Source organism: Oryctolagus cuniculus, chromosome 14 (genome assembly GCF_051225735.1).
Source record: "Oryctolagus cuniculus isolate XC-2025 breed Fujian yellow rabbit chromosome 14, ASM5122573v1, whole genome shotgun sequence".
NCBI classification, from domain to species: domain Eukaryota; kingdom Metazoa; phylum Chordata; class Mammalia; order Lagomorpha; family Leporidae; genus Oryctolagus; species Oryctolagus cuniculus.
Genome location: NC_142880.1, coordinates 1,902,746 through 1,923,502, shown reverse-complemented (window position 1 = coordinate 1,923,502; position 20,757 = coordinate 1,902,746). Strand labels below are relative to the sequence as shown.

General features: G+C 49.7%; 1 protein-coding gene across 3 annotated transcripts in view; it reads left to right on the top strand.

Annotated features, from left to right (window-relative positions):
- TBCA (tubulin folding cofactor A) overlaps nt 1-20,757 on the top strand; it is a 113,282-nt gene that overhangs the window by 44,906 nt on the left and 47,619 nt on the right. Inside the window, exon 1 of one of the 3 annotated variants that reach the window (XM_051837600.3) lies at nt 1,908-2,012. The exons of 1 other annotated variant lie outside the window; for it this stretch is intronic. In XM_051837600.3, the coding sequence (XP_051693560.2) occupies nt 1,960-2,012 (53 nt within the window). In that variant the 5' untranslated portion in view covers nt 1,908-1,959. Of the gene's footprint in view, nt 1-1,907; nt 2,428-20,757 lie in introns of those variants that run through there. One more of the 3 variants, XM_089312895.1, reaches the window with a different exon arrangement.

The following is a 20,757-nucleotide window of genomic DNA, read 5'->3' as shown; positions in this document are numbered from 1 at the left end:
GAGAGATCCTCCATCTGCTGATTCATTCCCCCAATGCCACAATAGCCTGGGGTAGGCTAGGCTGAAGTCCGGAGCCAGGGACTGCATCCAGGTCTTGCACGCGGGTGGCAGGAACCCAACTCCTTGGCCCATCCTCTGCTGCCTCCCCGGCGCGTTAGCCGAGGCTGGGTTGCAAGCAGGGAGTAGCGGGACACAGACTAGGCATCCCAAAAGACAGCTGAACCCCCTGCACCGCAGCAGCACTCACTTATTCATGCAGGAAACACTGAGAACGAGCCACACGCCAGGCACTGCTGCACGCTGGGCACCGTGGTCAGAGCCACCGGGTCCTCCTCGGGAGGTCCGACGGAGCTCAGCATCGTCTCGGTGCTGACCCGCAGCTCCAGTTTCTCTGTGCGCCTGGCGCCGTGTTGCGAGCTTTCTGGTTCAGGCTTTTCCCCGCAGACGCCGTATTTACCACGGGGCTGAGTATGCTCTTGACAACACGAAAGCATCACACATCGTGCTTCCTAACAGCCTTGCGAGGCAGGTGGCAGGTGTATCACAGACGGATACTCTGGGGCCCTGAGAGCTGGAATGACCTGTCCAGCGTTACACGCTGAGAAGCAGAGCTGGAATCGGACCCAACCCAGTCTGGCCTTGGAGCTGAAGTTCCCCACCACTGCTGTCAAATGCCGTGGAGGCGGGGCCAGGCTCCGCCATCCTAACCTACCGCACGCTGCACGTGGACGCACACACGGTGTGCTCAAGGCCTGGGCCTGGCTACACACAGCAGCCGCGCCACACTGATGGACAGTACAGGCCAGAGGGCAGGGCAGCTGGTGGGTATCGGGGTGTGGGTGGCTCTGAGCTCCGGGAAAGCAAGGCGAACGGGGGATGCGTGGGGGTCCAGGGCTTTGGCTGCCTGATGGAAGAGTGGACCTCTGCAGCCGCTGCTGCCTTGGTGCGCTCGCTGGGGCTGCGTTCCCGCCCCGCGCCCCTTGCGACCATGTCTCCATGTGCCGGCTAACCGTGTCTGTGGAGTCCACAGCACACACGGGGGCTGCGCGGGGCGGGGAGGCTGTGGGAGCCGGCATGGCGGCCTCCGAGCCAGGTCATCGCCAGGTGGGCACGAGCCCACATGGGGGTTGGGGAAGGGCAGGGAGCCCACGTGAGGGTCGGGGAAGGGCAGGGAGCCCACGTGGGGGCCGGGAAGGGCAGGGAGCCCACGTGGGGGCCGGGAAGGGCAGGGAGCCCACGTGGGGGTCGGGGAAGGGCAGGGAGCCCACGTGGGGGCGGGGAAGGGCAGGGAGCCCACGTGGGGGTCGGGGAAGGGCAGGGAGCCCACGTGGGGGTCGGGAAGGGCAGGGAGCCCACGTGGGGGTCGGGGAAGGGCAGGGAGCCCACGTGGGGGCCGGGAAGGGCAGGGAGCCCACGTGGGGGTCGGGGAAGGGCAGGGAGCCCACGTGGGGGCGGGGAAGGGCAGGGAGCCCACGTGGGGGCGGGGAAGGGCAGGGAGCCCACGTGGGGGCCGGGAAGGGCAGGGAGCCCACGTCGGGGCCGGGAAGGGCAGGGAGCCCACGTGGGGGCCGGGAAGGCCGCAGCGGGCGGCGCCGCGGGGCGCTCGGGGCGACCCCACCGCACGGGCCGCCCCGAGACCGCACCGTCGTCTGAAGGCGCGCGCAGCGCAGCGACGCGGCGAGGAGGACCCGGGCCCGGCCGGCCTGCTGCTGCCGTGAGGAAGCGCGCGTCGCCCCCGGGGCCGAGGGAGCCGGCGGCGGTTCTGGCCACCAGACAGCGGGTCCTGCGCGCGATCACGGGAGCCCGCGCTGCCCGGCCGCCCGAAGCGCCCCGCGACGGCGGCTGCGCGCCCGCCCCGCGCGGAGCCCCGGCCCCGCCCCCGCGCCGCGCATGCGCGCCGGCCCGCCGCCGCCCTCCGGCCGCTCGGCTCCCGCCCCTCCTGCGCGGCGCTCCGGGACCATGGCCGACCCTCGCGTGAGGCAGATCAAGATCAAGACCGGCGTGGTGAAGCGGTAAGGAGCCGCGGGAGGCGCTGCGCCCGCCTCGGGGCCGCCTGTGGGGCCGCCTGCGGGGCCGGCGCGGGGCTCGGGGACGCGCGGGCCGGGGTCCGGGCCCAGGCCCAGCCCTCGCCCCTCCGCGCCGCTGCCCTCGGCGGGCCGGCCCGCGGCCTGGACCCTGCTCGGGCCTGCTCGGGCCCCGCGCCCGCCCGGCCGCCGGCCCGCACGAAGGCCGCGTGGCTGCGGGGAGGCCCGCAGCCGCTCCCCGGCCCCACGCGGCCCCGCGCTGCCCCACGCTGCCCCACGCGGGCCCCGGCCGGTGGCATCCCCACGTAGCCCGCGAGACCCGGGCCTGGCGCAGTTGGCGGGAGAAGCCGGACGGGTCCGAGCCCACGCCGCCGGCGCAGCGAGGTCTCCGTGCGGGGGCGAGGTGCGTGGTGGAAACGCCAGTCACAGCCCCCGCGGCCGAGGCCGCCCGTGGGCTCGGCGGAGTGCGCAGGGCGGTGGGCGGCCGGAGAGGGCCTGGCCCGGCGTGCGCAGGGCGGTGGGCGGCCCCGGCCTGCGGCCCGCGCCGGCGCCTGTCACCGGGGAAAGTTTGGCTCCCCCAGGCTGAGTTCTGCGCTCCCAGAAGTGCATCTTCATGAGACCTGCTCTCTGCCGAGTGTCTCTCCCGAAGCCTTTCTGTTGGAGAGAGAGCCCAGGCTTCTGCCTTAGCTGTTTGCATGTTGCTTTGGTCGTGTCCGTCTATACGTCCATACGTACTGTCTCTTACGCCCCCTTTTTCCTGAAAATCATTTTCCTGTGGCCCTGCCGCCCGCTGCTGCGGTGTCTTCTTCCTGGGCCGAGGCGGCAGCGTGGTGACCGCGCGCGCCCCGGGCTCTCCCTAACGTGGGCATCCCTTCTGCAGCGCGAGTGACGAAGGCAGGCTTTTCCTCCTCCTCATTTCGTGGCAAAGACTGTATTCGTTTCATGAGTTAGATGTATCCTTGGCCTTGCGAAAGGGGTTCTGTTTGGTGGTTTTTGTAGATCAGAGATGTAAAACCCAGTTCTGTTCTCAGCCTCGTTTCTCTAGTTAGAGGCTGTTTCCCATGGGCTCGTGTCCCCTCGGGGTCATCACCTCTATCAGGAAGAAGAGGTTGAAGTAATCACTCCCAGCCGCGGTTTGTTCAGTTTTGTTTCCAGAAACTGAGAAGGCTAGGAATTGATTTCAGGCGTTTCTGCTGGAGTTCAGACCGGCAGGCCGTTCTTAGGCCTTGGTGTGTAGTCACGTGTGCTGGGACACTGGGGTGGCCGCGGGGGCTGGGAGGGACGTGGGTACACATGGTACTTGGTAGTGCCCTGGGGCAGAGTGGGAGGGGGCCGTGTCTGCCTGTCGGCCAGATGTGGAAGGCGCTCTGGTGGGTGGAGGGTGGAGGCGGGTGTCACAGGTGACATTTTAGACCCTAGGGGAGTGGGCAGAGCACCTCGTTAGAGAAACGTGCCTTGTGTGTGACCAGGCAGAGGGTCTGGTATCCAGAAAGGCATTAGCTCCCTGGGACAAGGACCGGTGGCGCTTACCGGGCCGTGTGCGCCGTGTGCGCCGTAGGCTGCCTGAGTCATCACTCAGTTTCTTGGAGCAGCCGCTGGCACAGGTGGCCCATCCCTGATTGGAAGATCTGAAGTCTGACGTATTCATGGTCCTGAACTGTGAATACTGATAGTGTGCGCATCAGTTCCAGATTTTGGAGCATTTTGGTTTTTCACGTTAGGGAGTCACAGTCAGTGAAGTTTATGCAAATATTTCGAAACCCAAAAATCTCCAAAATGTTAAATGTTTGTGGTCCCAGACATTTCATACAGGCCTGCTCAGCCTGTAGCGGGCGTTCGTGGGTAAGTTTGGATCCATTTCTGTGACTGGCTGACTTGGCCGTGTTTTGAGTGCTCCGATTTATTTGGGTTTACTTGCTGATAGTGGAACTGTAAGCTGTGTGCTCTACGTTACTTAAAGCTTAAATGCATGGTATGAATATGAATCCTTGCCTGAGTAGTTTTCCCATAATAATTTGGTAGTGATTTAGAAAATAATTTTCACTAAAGCAGAAGAAAATGTAGAATTAATGTTCTTCAGTGTTGGCCGTGGTATTTCAGCCAGTGACTTAGGTCCAAGTAGAATAAGTTTTATTTTTTATTAGACTTGTGGTAAGTCAAAAAAATTCTTGTACAAGAAGAAATGTTTTCATCCACTTAACATAAAAGATTATTTAATAACTTTAAAGGCACCTTACTTTAATAAAGCCTGATAAAGTAGCTAATGGGTAAATGAAGTGATTAAAAATATTTTCTTAAATGTATCTTTTTATAACTGTTTTTGATTGGTAATAGCTTAAAATCCAGTGTGAACAGAGAATGTTAGAGCATTGAAAATAGCTCTGACATTGGCCTATAGTTTCCCTCTGATTAAATGAAAGTGACATCAGTAGATTAGAATGAGACTAGGACAATTCACACTGCAATTGTGTTAGTTTAACTTTAACAATCTTTTAACACTCTTGTTTAAATGTAGCTGACATACCATAATTACAGATCTACAAGCCTTGATTATGGAATTTTACTTCATGAACCTATGGGGAAATTGTATTGATTTTTTTTTTTTTAATCAAGCAGGGTTCCCAAACTGTGGCATCTTCTCAAGTTTGTTTATAGGACACCTGTGCCACCCTGCTGCGTAAAGTGTGTATGCCATATATACTGTGTGTGTGCGCGCGGCAGGCACAGAAGCAACACAAGTAAAATTGTCACATTGTTAGTTTAATGTATATTGTACTGACATAGAAAATTTAACACCTGTACTTAGGTAGATACAAAATTGTTCCCCCTTAGCTTTAGCTGTTTACATATTTTCTATTTTGAAAGTCCTGACAGAAGTATGGTGGGGGCCTGGCGTGGTGTAGTGAGTAGAGCCACTGCCTGCAACGCTGGCATCCCATGTGGGTGCTAGTTTGAGTCCTGGCTGCTCCATTTTCAACCCAGCTCCCTGCTGCTGCTCCAGAGAACACAATGGAGGACGGTCTCTGCACCCACATGGGAGAAGCTCCTGGCTCCCATCCGTCTGGCCCAGCCATTTGGAGAGTGAGCCAGTGGATGGAAGACTCTCTGTCTCTCCTTTTCTCTCTCTCTGTAAGTATGCCTTTCAAATAAATAAAATAAATCTTAAAAAGTTCGGATGGGCAGGGGCTGGCAAGGCAGTGCAGTGGGCGAAGCTGCTGCTTGTGACGTGGGCCTCCCATGTGGGAGTGCCCACTCTGACTCAGCTTCCTGCTCGTGTGCCTGGGAAGGTGGCCAGTGCAAGGTGGGCCAGGCACCTGGGCCCCTGCCACCCACGTGGGAGGTCAGGGTGAAGTTTCTGGCTCCTGTCTTTGTCCCGGCCCACCCTGGCTGTTGTGGGCATTTGAGGAGTGAACCATGGACGGGATATAACTCATATAACTCTGTCTCTGTCCCCCTCCTCGCTTCCCATCACTCTGCCTTTCAAATAAATAGAATGAGTCATTCTTTTTAAAGATGTGGTGGCCGGTATCTGTGACAGGTTGAGGACACAGACAGTGAAAGATTCTTGTGGTCTTACCAGCGTCAGTTTGCTTTTCTTCTCTTCTGCTGCACCCTGTGTGTCCCTTTGGTGTGAGTTCCAGCAACAGACAGAATTGCAAACTGCCTGCCTTGAAATTTATTCTCCAAAGTGGTGGTCAGCCCTTTACCACGTGTGCTGACTGCTTGGCAGGCGGTGAGTTGGAGGAGCTGCACAGCCGGCGACCAGAAGTGTGTTCAGAAAGCTAAGGCACTATCGCCGTGGCTTCCCAACGCAAAGAGCGCTGCTCTGTGGAGCGGATGTGCGGATGGAAGACCTTCCGCTGCGTACGCGGTGGAACATGTGTGTGTTTTCATTGCGTATTTTGTTTGGTTGGAAAGCTTAAGAATCTGTAGTATGCAAGATTGGAAAATTTTGTTAAGATGGTTGTCCCAGTCTGTTGGAATATCAGTGTGCAGATGTGTGGTCCGTGGTGCACGTGCAGTGGTACATTTGTAGAACATAATCACATGACCAGGTAGAGCTTTTTCTTAATGGCTTGTGGATCTCACTGATGTCAGATGGCTCAGTGAGCAGCTTCACCTAGAATCTCTGTCACGTTGACTTCGAGTTACTGGTGTGGTATTGATACATAATTGATAAATGCTTAATGAAAATCTTCTCAGTGAACAAATCACTGGATGAAATCTCCTCTAGACGGACTTTGAAATACTCCTAATAAGCAGGGAGAGCCACTGAGCTGGTTATTCTTGCCACAAGAGTTAAACAGATGAAATCTCAGTGTCTACGTTCGACATACATGACCCAGGAAAGTTACCTAACCTTTCAAAGTCCCAGTTTTCTAGGTGGGAAAGGAGGTTAGTGATAGTCCCTGTCTTACAGTGGTGTTAGGTAAGTGAAAGTCCTCAATGTGGGGCCGGCGCCGGGGCTCACTTGGCTAATCCTCCGCCTGCGGCACTGGCATCCCATATGGGCGCCGGGTTCTAGTCCCGGTTGCTCCTCTTCCAGTCCAGCTCTCTGCTGTGGCCCGGGAAGGCAGTGGAGGATGGCCCAAGTGCTTGGGCCCTGCACCCCATGGGAGACCAGGAGAAGCACCTGGCTCCTGATTAGCACAGCGCCGGCCATAGCAGCCATTTGGGGGGTGAACCAATGAATGGAAGACCTTTCTCTCTGTCTCTCTCACTGTCTATAACTCTACCTGTCAAATTAAAAAACGAAGTCATCGTGTAAAGCACTCAGAGCAAGTGCAAATGTTCAGTGTTTGCTGTCGTTATTATCATTAACGTCTGTCTAAGTCTGTGCTGCCATGACACAGTGACTGGGCAATTTACAATGGAAGCATACTGCTCACAGTTCCCAAGGCCGGGAAATACAACATCAAGGTGCCAGCAGGTGTCTGAGGAAGTCCTGGCCCTTCTTCCTGATGGCGCCTTGACTCCGGGTCTTGGCATGGTGGAAGGCAGAGAAAGGCCCAGCTGAGTGAAGCCTCTTATAAAGGCCACTAATCCCACTCTCAGGGCAGGGGCTCCCATGGCCCTAATGCCCTTGTACAGGTCCACCTGGTGTTGTCGCAGCTGATGAAGTCTCACCCTGAATTTGGGAAGGGCACTAACATGTGAACATAGTATCACCATCGTTGTTTTCTGTTGATATGTGAACAGTATGGGCAGAAGCCTTGAGGATGAAGTTGCTGATCCCTAGCAGAGACCCTGGAGCTTGGTTTCTCTGAAGTGTAGTGAAAGCGTGCTGTTGACGCTTGTACATTCTCTGATTGGCTGTGGAGGGAGAAGGGGAGAGAGTGTGCCTGCTGTTTGCAGTGGCTCCTGGGATTTTGCCTAGACCGTTAGCCGGTCAAGGGCTGCGTGGCGATCCCCTGCTCCCACACCCCTGCAGAAAGTCTGTGTATAACAGTTGTAACTGACACTGTGGCAGGCCTCTCAGTCCTGTTCTGTCTCTTACATTCGTTAGAGAAGAGTAGCGTGGTGAACGTTGGAGGACTGGAGCTCGGGCATCTGGTAACTGGCTCACCACAGCTGTCAGCAGGCGTGCCTGCCATTTTGACAGGCAGAGTTAGAGAGAGAGAGACAGAGAGAAAGATCTTCCCTTTTTCTGTTGGTTCACCCCCCAAGTGGCCGCTGCGGCTGGCACAATGCGTCGATCTGAAGCCAGGAGCCAGGTGCTTCCTCCTGGTCTCCTGTGCGGGTGCAGGGCCCAAGGACCTGGGCCATCCTCCACTGCCTTCCCATGCCACAGCAGAGAGCTGGACTGGAAGAGGGGCAACCGGGACTAGAACCTGATGCCTATATCGGATGAGGAGAGAATCCAGTGCCCCAACCGGGACTAGAACCCCGGGTGCGGGCGCCACAGGTGGAGGATTAGCCTAGTGAGCTGCGGCCAGCCATGCAACTCCATTCTTAACTGAGTTCACTGTTGGGCTTCTTCCATTTGTGCTGAAGTTGTGTGTATGGAACTTTGTGTGTGTGAATTGTAACTCAGCTTACTTGTCTTTAAGGATACTGAACCAAGTGGACGCTAACTTGGTCTTTCATGGACTGCTGTCATGATTTTCATGTGGTCCTCACTGTCTGAAGGAGGTCTGCCCTGCGCTCTGCAGAGCTCTTGAAGACGTGAGCTTAGATTGCTGGTCTGCTGTTGTGATGTTGACCCCTAAACATACAATACAAAGTCTTCAGGAACTCCACATTGTATCAGGGTGTATGAAGATCTTCTTAAGACTAAGCAGTTCTCGGCTTTTTAGGGACCAGAGGGATGATGTCTGAGACAGAGCTTTTCACAAAATAAGCATGTCATGAATATTTATTAGTTGAGTCCAGGATTGGAGGAAGCCAGTTTATTTGAAAGGGAACAGCTCAAGAGTCTGGAACTCAAAATTTCTTTTATACATAAAAGTGAAAGACAAAACAAAGAAAGAAAAAGAGAAAGCTGTAACTAGTAGCAATCTTAAAATAATTAGACATTTCTCAGAGTAATATTTGCATTAGAATATAAAAGATAGGAAAATACATTAATATCAAGAATTTGTTTAAAAGCTAACAACTTGGGGCTGGCGCTGTGGTGCAGTGGGTTAAGGCCCTGACCTGCAGTGCCAGCATCACATTTCCAACCCAGCTCCCTGTCAATGTGTCTGGGAAAGCAGTAGAAGATGGCCCAAGTCCTTGGGCCCCTACACCCACCTGGGGGACCTGGAAGAAGCTTCTGGCTTCTGGCTCCTGGCTTCAGATCGGCACAGCTCTGGCCATTGTAGCCATCTGGGGAGTGAACCAACAGATGGAAGCCCTCTCTGTCTACTTCTCTTTTAACTCTTTTAAATAAATAAAAATCTTTTTTTAAAAAAAGCTAACAACTTTGTAGCTTTAAAAAAAAAACTAGGAAGAAGCTAGTTTATTGTAGAAAATTTTCAGTTTTTAAAATTCTTTTTTAAAAATTTTTATTTATTTCTTTGAAAGCCATAGCTAGAGAGAGGGAGGAAGAGAGAGAAATCTTTTTTTTTTTTTTTAAGATTTATTTTATTTATATGAAAGACAGTTACAGAGAAAGAGAGAGGTCTTCTGTCTACTGGTTCATTCTCCAAATGGCCTCAACAGAGATCTGGATCAGAAGTAGAGCAGCTGGGACTCGAACTGGCACCCATATGGAATGCTAAAGCTGCAGGCCAGTGCTTTAACCCACTGTGCCACAGTGCCAGCCCCAAGAGAGAGAGAAGTCTTCCATCTGCTGGTTTACTACCCAAATGGCCACAATAACTGGGTCTGTGCCAGGCCAAATCCAGGAGCACGGAGCCTCTTCTGGATCTCCCATGTGGGTAGCAGGGGCCCAGTTATTTTTACTATCCTCCACTGCTTTCCCAGGCTCGTTAGCAGGGAGCTGGATTGAAAGTGGAGAAGCTGAGCCAGTGCTGTTGCATAGTGGGTAAAGCCGCCGCCATCCGGCATCCCATATGGGCGCTAGTTTGAGTCCTGGCTGCTCCACTTCCGATCCAGCTCTCTATAGCTATGGCCTGGGAAAGCAGTAGAAGACGGCCCAAGTCTTTGGGCCCCTGCACTCATGTGGGAGACCCAGAAGAAGTTCCTGGGTTCTGCTTTCAGATTGGCCCAGCTCTGTTCATTGCGGCCGTTTGGGGAGTGAACCAGCAGATGGAAGGCCACCCCCCGCACCTCTCTCTAACTCTGTCTTTCAAATAAATAAATAAATCTTTAGGAAGTGGAGCATCTGGGAGTTGAACTGGTGTCCACATAAGATGCTGATGTCACAGTTGTGGCTTAGCCTGCTGTGTCACAACACTGGTCTTTGAATTATTAAAATTGTATCAGAAATGTTTTGCAGTTTACCTAGAATTAACCAGAACACCCTGATTGTAATTTAATGCAGATGTGTAGGGGTGTGTGTGTGTGTGTGTGTGTATGTAACTGCCTGTTAAGTTACTTACATAAATAGACTCTCCCATTTCAGTTTTGTTTTGTTTGAAACCTATAAAGAAAAATAGGATAAAGGAATGTCTCATTATGGACAGTAACTTGTATTTAAGGGAAATTTAAAATAACCAAGATTTGCTCTCTGACCTCAAGGAGTTGGTTCATCTGCAGTGTACACATGCATGAACGGTTGAATGTCCAGTTATTTTCTCACTCGTGTTGAGTAGTTAGTTCTTTGGGCCCCATTTTTCCACATTTGCACTGTTATGTGTGGTTCCCAGAACACACACACACACACACGGCGTATGGCAGAACTTCCCAAAGGCTGGGTCCGGAGCGGCTTGCAGTGTGTGGAGTTGTGGCTCCCCTGAGCTGTCAGGATGGCCAGGTGTGTCTGCGAGCTGCCGTGTGACATGAGAGTCTTCCAGACAGAGGGAAGGTAAATTCAGAGGTTGGCCTGTTTGAGGCGCAGCCAGCAAGCGAAATCAGAAGGGCAGGGTCAGAAGCAGGAAAGCGAGGGGCTCTTTCTGGCCGTGGCGTGGGGACGGAAGACTCGGGTCAGGTGCCACCGCCTCTGTGCAGGCTTCCGACTGCCTCCAGGGTACTGCTCCCCTCTGTGTTCACACGGAGCTTAGTGTTTCACTAAGATGACACTAAAGATACAGGAAACTGTCAGTTCCGGTTACTAGGCCATTGGTTTCCAGGTATGGTCTAGGGACCCCGTGGAGTCCCTGAGACCCTGTGTAAGGTTGTACATGGGAGACATTTTATCCTGATACTCTGTTGCTGTTCACATTCATTTGCTCGCAGCTTACCAGGGCCTAGGTGAAGGTATTATTGCAGCAGATTAAGTGCAGAAGGTCAGCTATGAGAATCCTACATACGTAAAAGATTTGCAGACAAAAAATAGAATAAAGTAGGGCCATTCTGTTCACTGTTTTTGTTGTTTTGGAAAATTTTTTTTCATAGGGTGGTTTAACATTGTAGTACATTTATTTTGTTATTTTTACAATGAATTAACAAGTGCATTTAAATTCTTACAATTTAAAATACATAAAGCATATTTTAAAACTTTCTCTTTTTATATTTCTGGTAGTATTAATAGATGCAGTTCACAAAAACAAAGCTTCTTGATCCTCCGTGATTTTTAAGAATACAGACAGCAGGTGTTGTGGTGCAGCCAGTTAAACGATGCTTGATGCTCCCACAGCCCGTGTCGAGCGCCAGCTTCAGTCCCCCGTCACTCCACCGCGGAGCCAGCGTCCTGCCGTTGCATCCTGGGAAGCAACAGAAGAGGGCTCAAGTGCTTGAGCACCGCTACCCACATGGGAGACTCCGATTGGGTTCTGAGCTGGCTTTGGCCTGTTGGAACCCCAGCTGGGGTGTGAGCCAGTATATGGAATCAATCAGTCTCTCTTTTTTTAAAAAGCATTTTTTACAAAGCAGTATAAAGGTATTTTGAGATCAGAGTTTGAGAACCATTGCACTAGAAGAGTAATTTGCAGACTTTATTGTGTAAAATAATCAACCTGAGTGCTTTGTGAAAACACACGCCCAGGATCTCTCTGGGGTCTTTAATTTGTGAGCTTGAGGCAGGATGCAGGAGTCTGTGTTGTAAGCCCTGACATCATTCCTTCCCACAGGTTCCCTGACTGTGCTTTGAGAAGAAACGCACAGTCCTGTGAGCTGCTGCTGTCTGTATCCATGCTTGTTCCTGCAGCCGCCGTGCAGTGTGTAGTAGGTGTTGAGCAGGGTTGAATGGCAGGATGGGAACCGGGGACTCAGGCAGGATCCAGGTGACAGGAGGCAAGATGCTCTCTTGTGTGGGGTGGAGAATGTAGGTTAGGATGACCAGCGACTACTCTTCGTTATGCGAAGAAAGGAAATATGAAATTGTTTTTGGTTGATATTAGTAGAGGATAGGAATGCCTGTGGTGATGGATGTTTGGTGCAGCAGGTACAGGGCTGTTTGGCATGCCTTCATCCATGTGGGAGTGGATAGTTTCAAGGCCCAGAGTGAACCAGCAGATGGAATCTCTCTCTCTGTCTCTCCTTTTCAAATTAAATAAGTAAATAAGTAAATAAATTGAGTTGGATCAAAGAAAGGATGGAAGGAAGGAAGGAAGCAAGCAAGCAAGCAAGCATTCTACTACCTTATATTACTGGTGAATAAAGAATTTCACATGTATTTTCCAGTTAGGTGAGACTTACTCTTTCAGGTGCTAAGAATGCTTTTATTTTTATTTTTTAAAATTTTAAAAAGATTTATTTATTTGAAAGAGTTATACAGAGAGAGAAGGAGAGGCAGAGATAGAGAGGTCTTCCATCCACTGGTTCACTCCCCAACTGGCCGATCCGCAGCCAGGAGCCAGGAGCTTCTTCCAGGTCTCCAGCGTGGGTACAGGGCCCCAAGGACTTGGGCCATCTTCCACTGCTTTCCCAGGCTACAACAGGGAGCTGGATTGGAAGTGGGGCAGCCAGGACTTGAACCGGCGCCCATATGGGATGCCGGCACTGCAGGTGGTGGCTTGTCCCTGCCACAGTGCTGCCGCAAGAGTGCTTTTAAAAATATCATTCGGAAAATATTTCCCCACATGTGTATTTGCTTCATCAAATTACACTGAAGTTTTCCATAAACAAGTTTTTTCTCTCCAGTTGGGGTGAATACAGCTATAACCTTTTAAAAACAGGCGAACACAGAGTTAAAGATGGGGGGATTTAAAGTGTGCTCTAAGGAGGGAGTCCATATAAGTTACACCAACAGTGTTTTCTTCCTTTGAATTTTACTTGTACAAAATGGAGTTAATCCCGATCCTTGGTTCATGCCATATATATGTTATTAGTATATGCCTGGCCGCCTTTTGTCTATTGTATGCCCGTATTTATTACTTCCAAATAATACACTAATAGCATGAACCCATTATCCAACGTAAGAACTAGAGTAGTGATAACGTACCTCATATTGTGCTGTTCACAACACCCAAGTACTATTGTTAATCTTATATTATTTTCTTCTGTTTGAAAGGCAGAGAGAGGAGAATGAATTAGTATCTTCTGTCCACTGGTTCATGCCCCAACTGCCCACAGCAGCCAAGAATGGGCCAGGTCAAGACCAGGAGCCAAGAATTCTATCTGGGTCTCCCATGTGGAGACCTCAGGGTGCGTTAGGAGGAAGCTGGATCAGAAGCGGAGCTGCCAGGGCTTGAACTGGCACTTCGAAATGGCACTTCAGGATGAGATGCAGGTATCCCAAGAGGCAGCTTCATCTATTTCACCACAAAGCTGCACTTCTACACGCATTCTTGGTTGTGTTTCTAGTAATGATGTGTACGTTTTTCTTGGGTATATACCCCGGAGTGGAGTTGTTGGCTCATAAAGTATTGAATGTTTCACTTTGTGAGAAAGTGCTGTCTTAGGCAGTATGGGCTGCTCTAACAAAATAGGATTGATTGGGTGGCTTAAAAAAAGCAGAAGTTTAGTTGTTTTTTTTTTTTTTAGAAATGTAGCTTCTTGGGGGCCAGTGCTGTGGTGCAGTGGGTTAATACCCTGGCCTGAACTGCTGGCATCCCATATGGGCACCTGTTCAAGACCCGGCTGCTCCACTTCCGATCCAGCTCTCTGCTATGGCCTGGGAAAGCAGTAGAGGATGGCCCAAGTCCTTGGGCTCCTGCACTGGTGTGGGAGACCCAGAAGAATCTCCTGGCTCCTGGCTGCAGATCAGTGCAGCTCTGGCCTTCGCAGCCAATTGGGGAGTGAACCATCGCATGAAAGACCTCTCTCTCTCTGCCTCTCCCCTCTCTGTGTAACTCTGAAATCTTTTAAAAAAAATTAAAAAAGAAAAGAAATGCAGCTTTTTTTTATTTGACATGTAGAGTTATAGACAGTGAGAGAGACAGAAAGAAAGGTAGCTTTTTTTTAAAAGATTTATTTTATTTGAAAGTTAGAGTTACACAGAGAAGGAGAGGCGGGCGGGGGGAGGGAGGGGTCTTCCATCCTCTGGTTCACTCCCCAGTTGGCCACAATGGCTGGAGCTGCGCCATCGGAGCCAGGAGCTAAGAGCTTCTTCTGGGTCCCCACGTGGGTGCAGGGGCCCAAGCACTGGGGCCATCTTGTACTGTTTTCCCGGGCCGTAGCAGAGAGCTGGGTAGGAAGTGGAACAGCCAGGATTTGAGCTGGTGCTCATGGGATGCTGGCACTGCAGGCCGGAGTTTTAACCTGCTGTACCAGCGCCAGCCCCTGGGTGCATATGCATTTATTATAGTCACATCTGCCTGTTGAATTGATCCCTTAATCATTACATGGTGTCCTTTGTCTCTTTTAACAGTTTCAAGTCTATTTCGCCTGACATTAGGATGGCTACACCTGCTCTGTTTTGCTTTCCATTAGCATGAAATAACTTTTTCCATCCTTTCACTTTCAGTCTGTGTGTATCTTCTTTGGTGAGCTCTGTTTCTTGTAGGCAACAAATAGATGGGTTCTGTTTTTTAATACATTCACCCAGTCTGTGTCTTTTAACTGGAGAATTGAGGCCATTTACATTCATTTACATTCAAGGTGACTATTGATAAGTAATGACTTGATTCTGTCAGTTTTCCATAGATACTCCTTTGTACTTTTACTGGGAGATTTTCTGCTTTCACATTCTTTCATAATGATGACTGTGTTTCTATGTGTAGCACATCTTTAAGCATCTTTTGTAAGGCTGGACAAATGTTAACAAATTCTTTCAATTTCTGTTTGTTATAGAAGGTCTTGGAGGAGAAGGAGGAGGGGAGAGAGAGAGAGAGAGGGAGCGAGGGAGGGAGGGAGGGAGGGAGGTCTTCCATTGCTGATTCACTCCCCAGTTGGTGCTGAGCTAATCTAAAGTGAAGAGCCAGGAGCTTCTTCCAGTTCCCCCATGAAGGTGCAGGGGCCCAAGAACTCGGGCCATCTTCTACTGCCTTTCCAGGCCATAGCAGAGAGCTGGATTCTAAGTGGTGCAGCCGGGACACGAACCGGCGCCCACATGGGATGCTGGCACTGCAGGCAGCGGGTTTACCCGCTATGCCACAGCATCAGCCTTAGAGGGTCTTTATTCACCTTCATTGATAAATGAGAGCTTTGCAGAGTACAGTATTGTGGGTTGACAGATTTTCTTCTCTTAAGGCTTGGACTGTGTGTCTCCATTTTCTCCTAACCTGTAGGGTTTTGGATGAGAAGTCAGCTGTAGGTCTAATTGAAGATCCTCTAAAGTAATCTGACATTTCTCTTGTGCACATTTTAGAATCTTTTCTTTATGTTTTACTGTTGAAAGTTTGACTATAATGTGTCAGACTGAAGATCTTTTCTGGTCATGTCTGTTAGGAGTTCTGTGTGCTTCCTGTACTAGGATATCCCTTTCTTTCTCCAAACTAGGGAAGTTTTACATAATTATTTCACTAAATAGGCCTTCTAATCCATTCTCTCTTTCCACTCCTTTGGGAACTCCCAAGACCCATATGTTGGGTCATTTGATGGTATAAATCTTCAAACATTTTTAAATTTTTCTAATTTCTTCTTCTTCTTCTTTTTTTTTTTTTTTTTTTTTTTTTTTTTTTTTTTGGTCTGACTGAAAAAAATTCCAAAGATTTGTCTTCTAGCTCAGGTATTCTTTTTTCTACCTCACCAAGTCTGTTGTCTAGGCTTTCCCCCACATTCTTTATTTGGTCTGTATAATTTCTCATTTGTAGTATTTTATTTTTGATCTCTTTGAACTCTGACAACTCGTTGAGTCCCAGGAGGTGGAGCCACAGCTCAGAGGACAAGAACTGCGGTAGATTAGAAGTGCTCCTGGCATCCGAGTTGGAGTTTGAATTTGTTTTTCCTTGTGAGTAACATAGTCACACAAGATTGACATAATGTTTTGTGAACAGTGTTTCATGCACATTGAAATAAATTAGTAGGGTTAAGTAGGCTTCCATGGATGGTTTATGTCATTTAGCACCAACTGTACTTTTCCTGTGGAAAAGTGGCTGATTGAGATGTCTGAAAGTCTGACCAGAACAAGCTCCTTTGCAGTGTAACCGAGTCCCGGCTGGGGATGTTTGAACGCCGTTGTATGACGACTTGGTTTCAGGTCTACTTCACTTTCCACCTTAGGCTCTGATGTGATATTGTCAGGCACCAGTGTGCCTCCTGCTGTCCCTGCTTCTCTTCCCATCTACGTATGCCCGTCACTGCCCCTTTTGCTACTGTGAATCATTTTAGGGGGACTCAGACTGTTTTCACTTATTTCTGGATTGTGATGTGAAAATGGAAGGAATCAGAAGTCTGCTCTCTGGTTAGTGCTGCAGTTGGACAAGACTCTTGAACCAGTGTAATCTTGGACATAATTCTTCTCTGGGAATAGACTCGAAGAAGTCTGGGGCACGTTCTCAGAGGCCTGGCAAAAAAGGATCTTGATCCGTCTCTCTCTTCCCTGCCTCCACGAAAACCATATGTGAGAAGAAGACCACAGACCGAAAGGTCTTTATAAATGCTGTAAAATGGATGGCTTACTCTCAGTGGTGTCCTGAGGACAGAAATAATGTCTTGTTCTTATGTCCCTTTTCTGTTTAATATAGAGGCACATGATAAATATTTAAACTTTTATTTCAGACAGAGAGCGCACTCCCATCTGCTTGTTCACTCCCCAGATGCACAAAAGAGCTGGTGCTGGCTGGGCCAGAGCTGCAACTGGGAGCTGCAAACTCAATCCAGGTCCCACACGGGTGCAGGGGCCAACATCAAGCGCAGGGGCCTCCTCTGCTGCCTTCCCAGGCACATTGGCAGGAGGATGGATCAGAAGCGGAGCAATGAGGTCTCAAACCAACGCTCCAGTATAGGATTCTCTTGTCTTACGCAGCACTTAGCCTTCTGCACCACAACGCTGGCCCCCGCGTCTCAAGATTTAGTACACGTTTTGTTAACGAGAAGGTTAACAGCTTTTTTGGTCTGGAAAGAAACCATGCAGTAGTAGAAGTGGGGATGAACAAGAATATTAAGCTTTTTTGTTTTTTTAGGAAAATACTTTCCATATTGTTGAAAACCATAACAGATTAGACCTATAGATATGCTAAGCAATTTAAATTAATTTAACTTCAGATCATAGTCTGAAAAGGAGAAAACCATTTCCTTTTGAAGCACTAAATTGTAGAGCTGATGAGATAACCCTTAGAGATGCACTTTCCAATATTCTCTGAGTCCCTCCGCACTTCGAAAGAGAGCAGGTGATTGATTTGCACAGGAACCTGGTCTCTCTCTCTCTCTCTCTCTCACACACACACACACACACACACACAGGGAGAGAGAGTCCAGGTAGTTAATTTGCACGGATCCCCCAACCAGTTACTGATGCAGCCAGAACTGAGCGACTTCCTCTGGTGTGCGTTACGTGTCACCGTCTCACAGATGTGTGTTCCTCAGGGTGACTTGAGTTTTCAGTCTTGGATTCAATTCAAAGTTTGTTTCATGAAACTAGGTTTGTTAAACCTTGACCATAAATTATTTTTCAGTTTTAGCATTTGAGTTTCAGCTGTTAAGAAATACATTTGTGTTATCTGAAGGGTACTGATTGGCTGTGAGCATCCGAGCTCACACAGCTCTGTACTGGGGTCGTGTGTCGGCTGCGCAAAGCATCCGAGCTCACACAGCTCTGTACTGGGGTTGTGTGTCGGCTGTGCTAAGCATCCGAGCTCACACAGCTCTGTACTGGGGTCGTATTGGGGGTTGCACCAGCATCCGAGCTCACGCAGCTCTGTACTGGGGTCGTGTGTCGGCTGCACCAGCATCCGAGCTCACACAGCTCTGTATTGGGGTCGTATTGGGGGTTGCACGAGAACTGCTTTGGTCTCTGAGAAGATTCATGTTGACCTCTTCCCTTGTGAAAAATGCTGGGTAGTACTTGCCTTATTATTGCAAGTTATAAGATGAAAACACGTTAGGCACACAGCTATGCTGAACAACTTTCATTCCCTGTGAATGGAGTCCTTACATGAGAAAGCATGGCTGGCGCTGGTGTAGGAATTCAAGCCGCCACGTGGGATGTGGCATTGCAGATGGGCTCTGGTTCAGGTCCTGACTGCTCCACTTCTGATCCAGCTCCCTGCTAATGCACCTGAGAAAGTGGCAGAAGATGGCCTGGGTGCTTGGACCCCACCATCCACTTGGGAGACCCTGAGGGAGTTCCTGGCTCCTGGCTTTGGCTTGGTCCAGCCCTGCCATTATGGCCATCTGGGGAGTGAACCAGCAGACGGAAGATCTCTCTCCCTCTCTGCTTTCCCCGTCTCTTCTCTGTAACTCTGTCTTTCAGATAAAGAAGGAAAAATCTTTAAAAAGAGAAAACAGTTTTCAATTACAAATCTAGAACTCTAAAATCTAAATGAAAATATAGGGCTGAACTTCCTGTTTCAAAGTGTCTGTGTGGCCCAGTAGGGCAAGACGTATGAAAACTTCAAAGGAGCAGCAGCGCCTTGCCAGCACATTGTTAATAAGGACTAACAGGTGCTTAAACTGATGAAAGTGATTCCGACAACAACATATTAACCCCCTGCTGTGCCCTGTGCTAGGCTGTTAATAGACATTAGTCTTTTAAAGAAAGACTAACACTTTTAGGTTGGTTTCTTAAGCTTTTGGTAAATTAGTGAACTGTTGGAGCTCCTGACTGGATCTGCTTGTTAGAGCCCCCGTGTTTCCCAGAATACTTTTGAGGAGTGCTGTGAGTAACTGCTCTCAGAGTTTGGATTCCTGTAGTCTTCAAGAGGTCTTAAAGAGTGGGCTGCCATTGTGGCCTAGTGCATAAAGCCGCTCCCTGCGATACCAGCATCCTACGTGGACGCGGGTTCAAGTCCTGGCTGCTCCACTTCTGATCCAACTCCCTGCTAATGGCCTGGGAAAGGTTGCAGAGGATGGCCCAAGTGCTGGAGACCCAGAGGAAGCTCCTGGCTTCTGGATTTAGTTTGGCCCGGGCCTGGCTGTTGTGGCCATCTGAGGAGTAAGCCAGAGGACCATCTCTCTGTCTCTCTTTCTTTTTCTAACTCTGACTTTAAAATAAATAAATAAAAATCTTTAAAAAAAAGTGATAGAGCCGGTGCCATGACTCAATAGGCTAATCTTCCATGTGCGGCACCAGCACACCGGGTTCTAGTCCTGGTCAGGGTGTCGGAATCTGTCCCGGTTGCTCCTCTTCCAGCCCAGCTCTCTGCTATGGCCAGGGAGTGCAGTGGAGGATGGCCCAGGTACTTGGGCCCTGCACCCGCATGGGAGACCAGGAGAAGCACCTGGCTCCTGGCTTCAGATCAGCGCGGTGCGCCGGCCGCAGCGTGCCGGCTGTGGTGGCCATTGGAGGATGAACCAACGGCGAAAGGAAGACCTTTCTCTCTGTCTCTCTCTCTCACTGTCCACTCTGCCTGTAAAAAAAAAAAATAAATAAAAATAAAAATAGAGAGAGAGAGAGAGAAAGAAAATCCGGCAAATGAAAGGCTTGAAAATGTTACTATCTTTTGATCCAGTTATTCAGCTTCTACGAAATTAGCTTAATGAAACAGTCAGACTTGTGCCAAGGTTTATATACTAGAAAATTCACTTGATGCGATGTTTGTTTTGTTGTGAAATATACCTTGTATACAGAAGCACGTATTGAAATTTTTTTTTTAAGATTTGATATATTTGAAAGGAAGAATAACGGAGATAGGGAGGGAGGGAGGGAGAGAGTGAGAGAGAGACAGAGACTTTCCCATCTGCTGGTTTACCCTCCAGAATGTCTGCAACAGCCAGGGCAGGGCCAGGCTGAAGCCAGGAACCAGGAGCTGCATCCAGGTTTCCCAGCGGGTGGCGGAGACCCAAGTACTTGAGCCACCATGTGCTGCTTCTGGTGCAGAGCAGGGAGCTGGATCAGAAGCTGGCGTAGCTGGGACTCAAAGCGGGCAGGGTGAGGCAGGGTGAGGCAGGGTGCAGCGTCCAGGCTGGGGCTTAGCCTGCTGCGAACAAGGCCCGCCCCCACGGGAGTTTATTTCAGAGAACAGCGATGGCGCCTGAGCAGCCAGCATGAAGCAGAAGAGTGACGCTCTGCCCCCATGTGTCCTTTCCTGCTCTCATGCCCCTGTCCCCAGCACCGGCCACCTTTGAGCGTGTCTGCACAGTAGAGCTCTGTGCACACTCTGAACTTAGACCCGGCCACGGCGTCCGCATTCTGTCTGGTATACGTTGCTTCTGGGCTGTGTCGTGTCTAAGATTTTTCACAAAGAGAATGTTGTATGTAGTGAAGGTAGTGGTTCTTAGGTTTTGATTTTTTTTTAAATTGTGTTAGCAAGGCCAGAATTCTTTAAAGAATTGTTTTCAGTAGTATCATCTCTGAAATTGTAAGTTTTGGTTATTTTCCAGAAAAGGATCGAGTTCTTGAAGATTTAACCTGTGAGCTTATGTGTATGTGAGTAGAGAGTTTTGTAAGTGCAGCTTCCTGAACAGTGTTGTGGGTGCACTTTGATGCTGATTCCCCGTAGGTAGAGTAACTTAGATTTTGTGTAGGTGTACTTCTCAATAGTTTTTGATGTTTCATGCTTTCATAGTAATTTCAAATATAAAACCAGTTGGTATTTAACTTTATTTTTAAAACAATTTTATCTTGCAGTAGCTGGTTGTGTAAGTAAAAATAGAATATGTTTGATTAAATCACATGCTGGTGTATATGATTGGGTAAATTGAGACTTTACCACAAATATGAGGCTTTGATTATTCGTTATTAATTTTTTAAAAAAATTATTTGAGA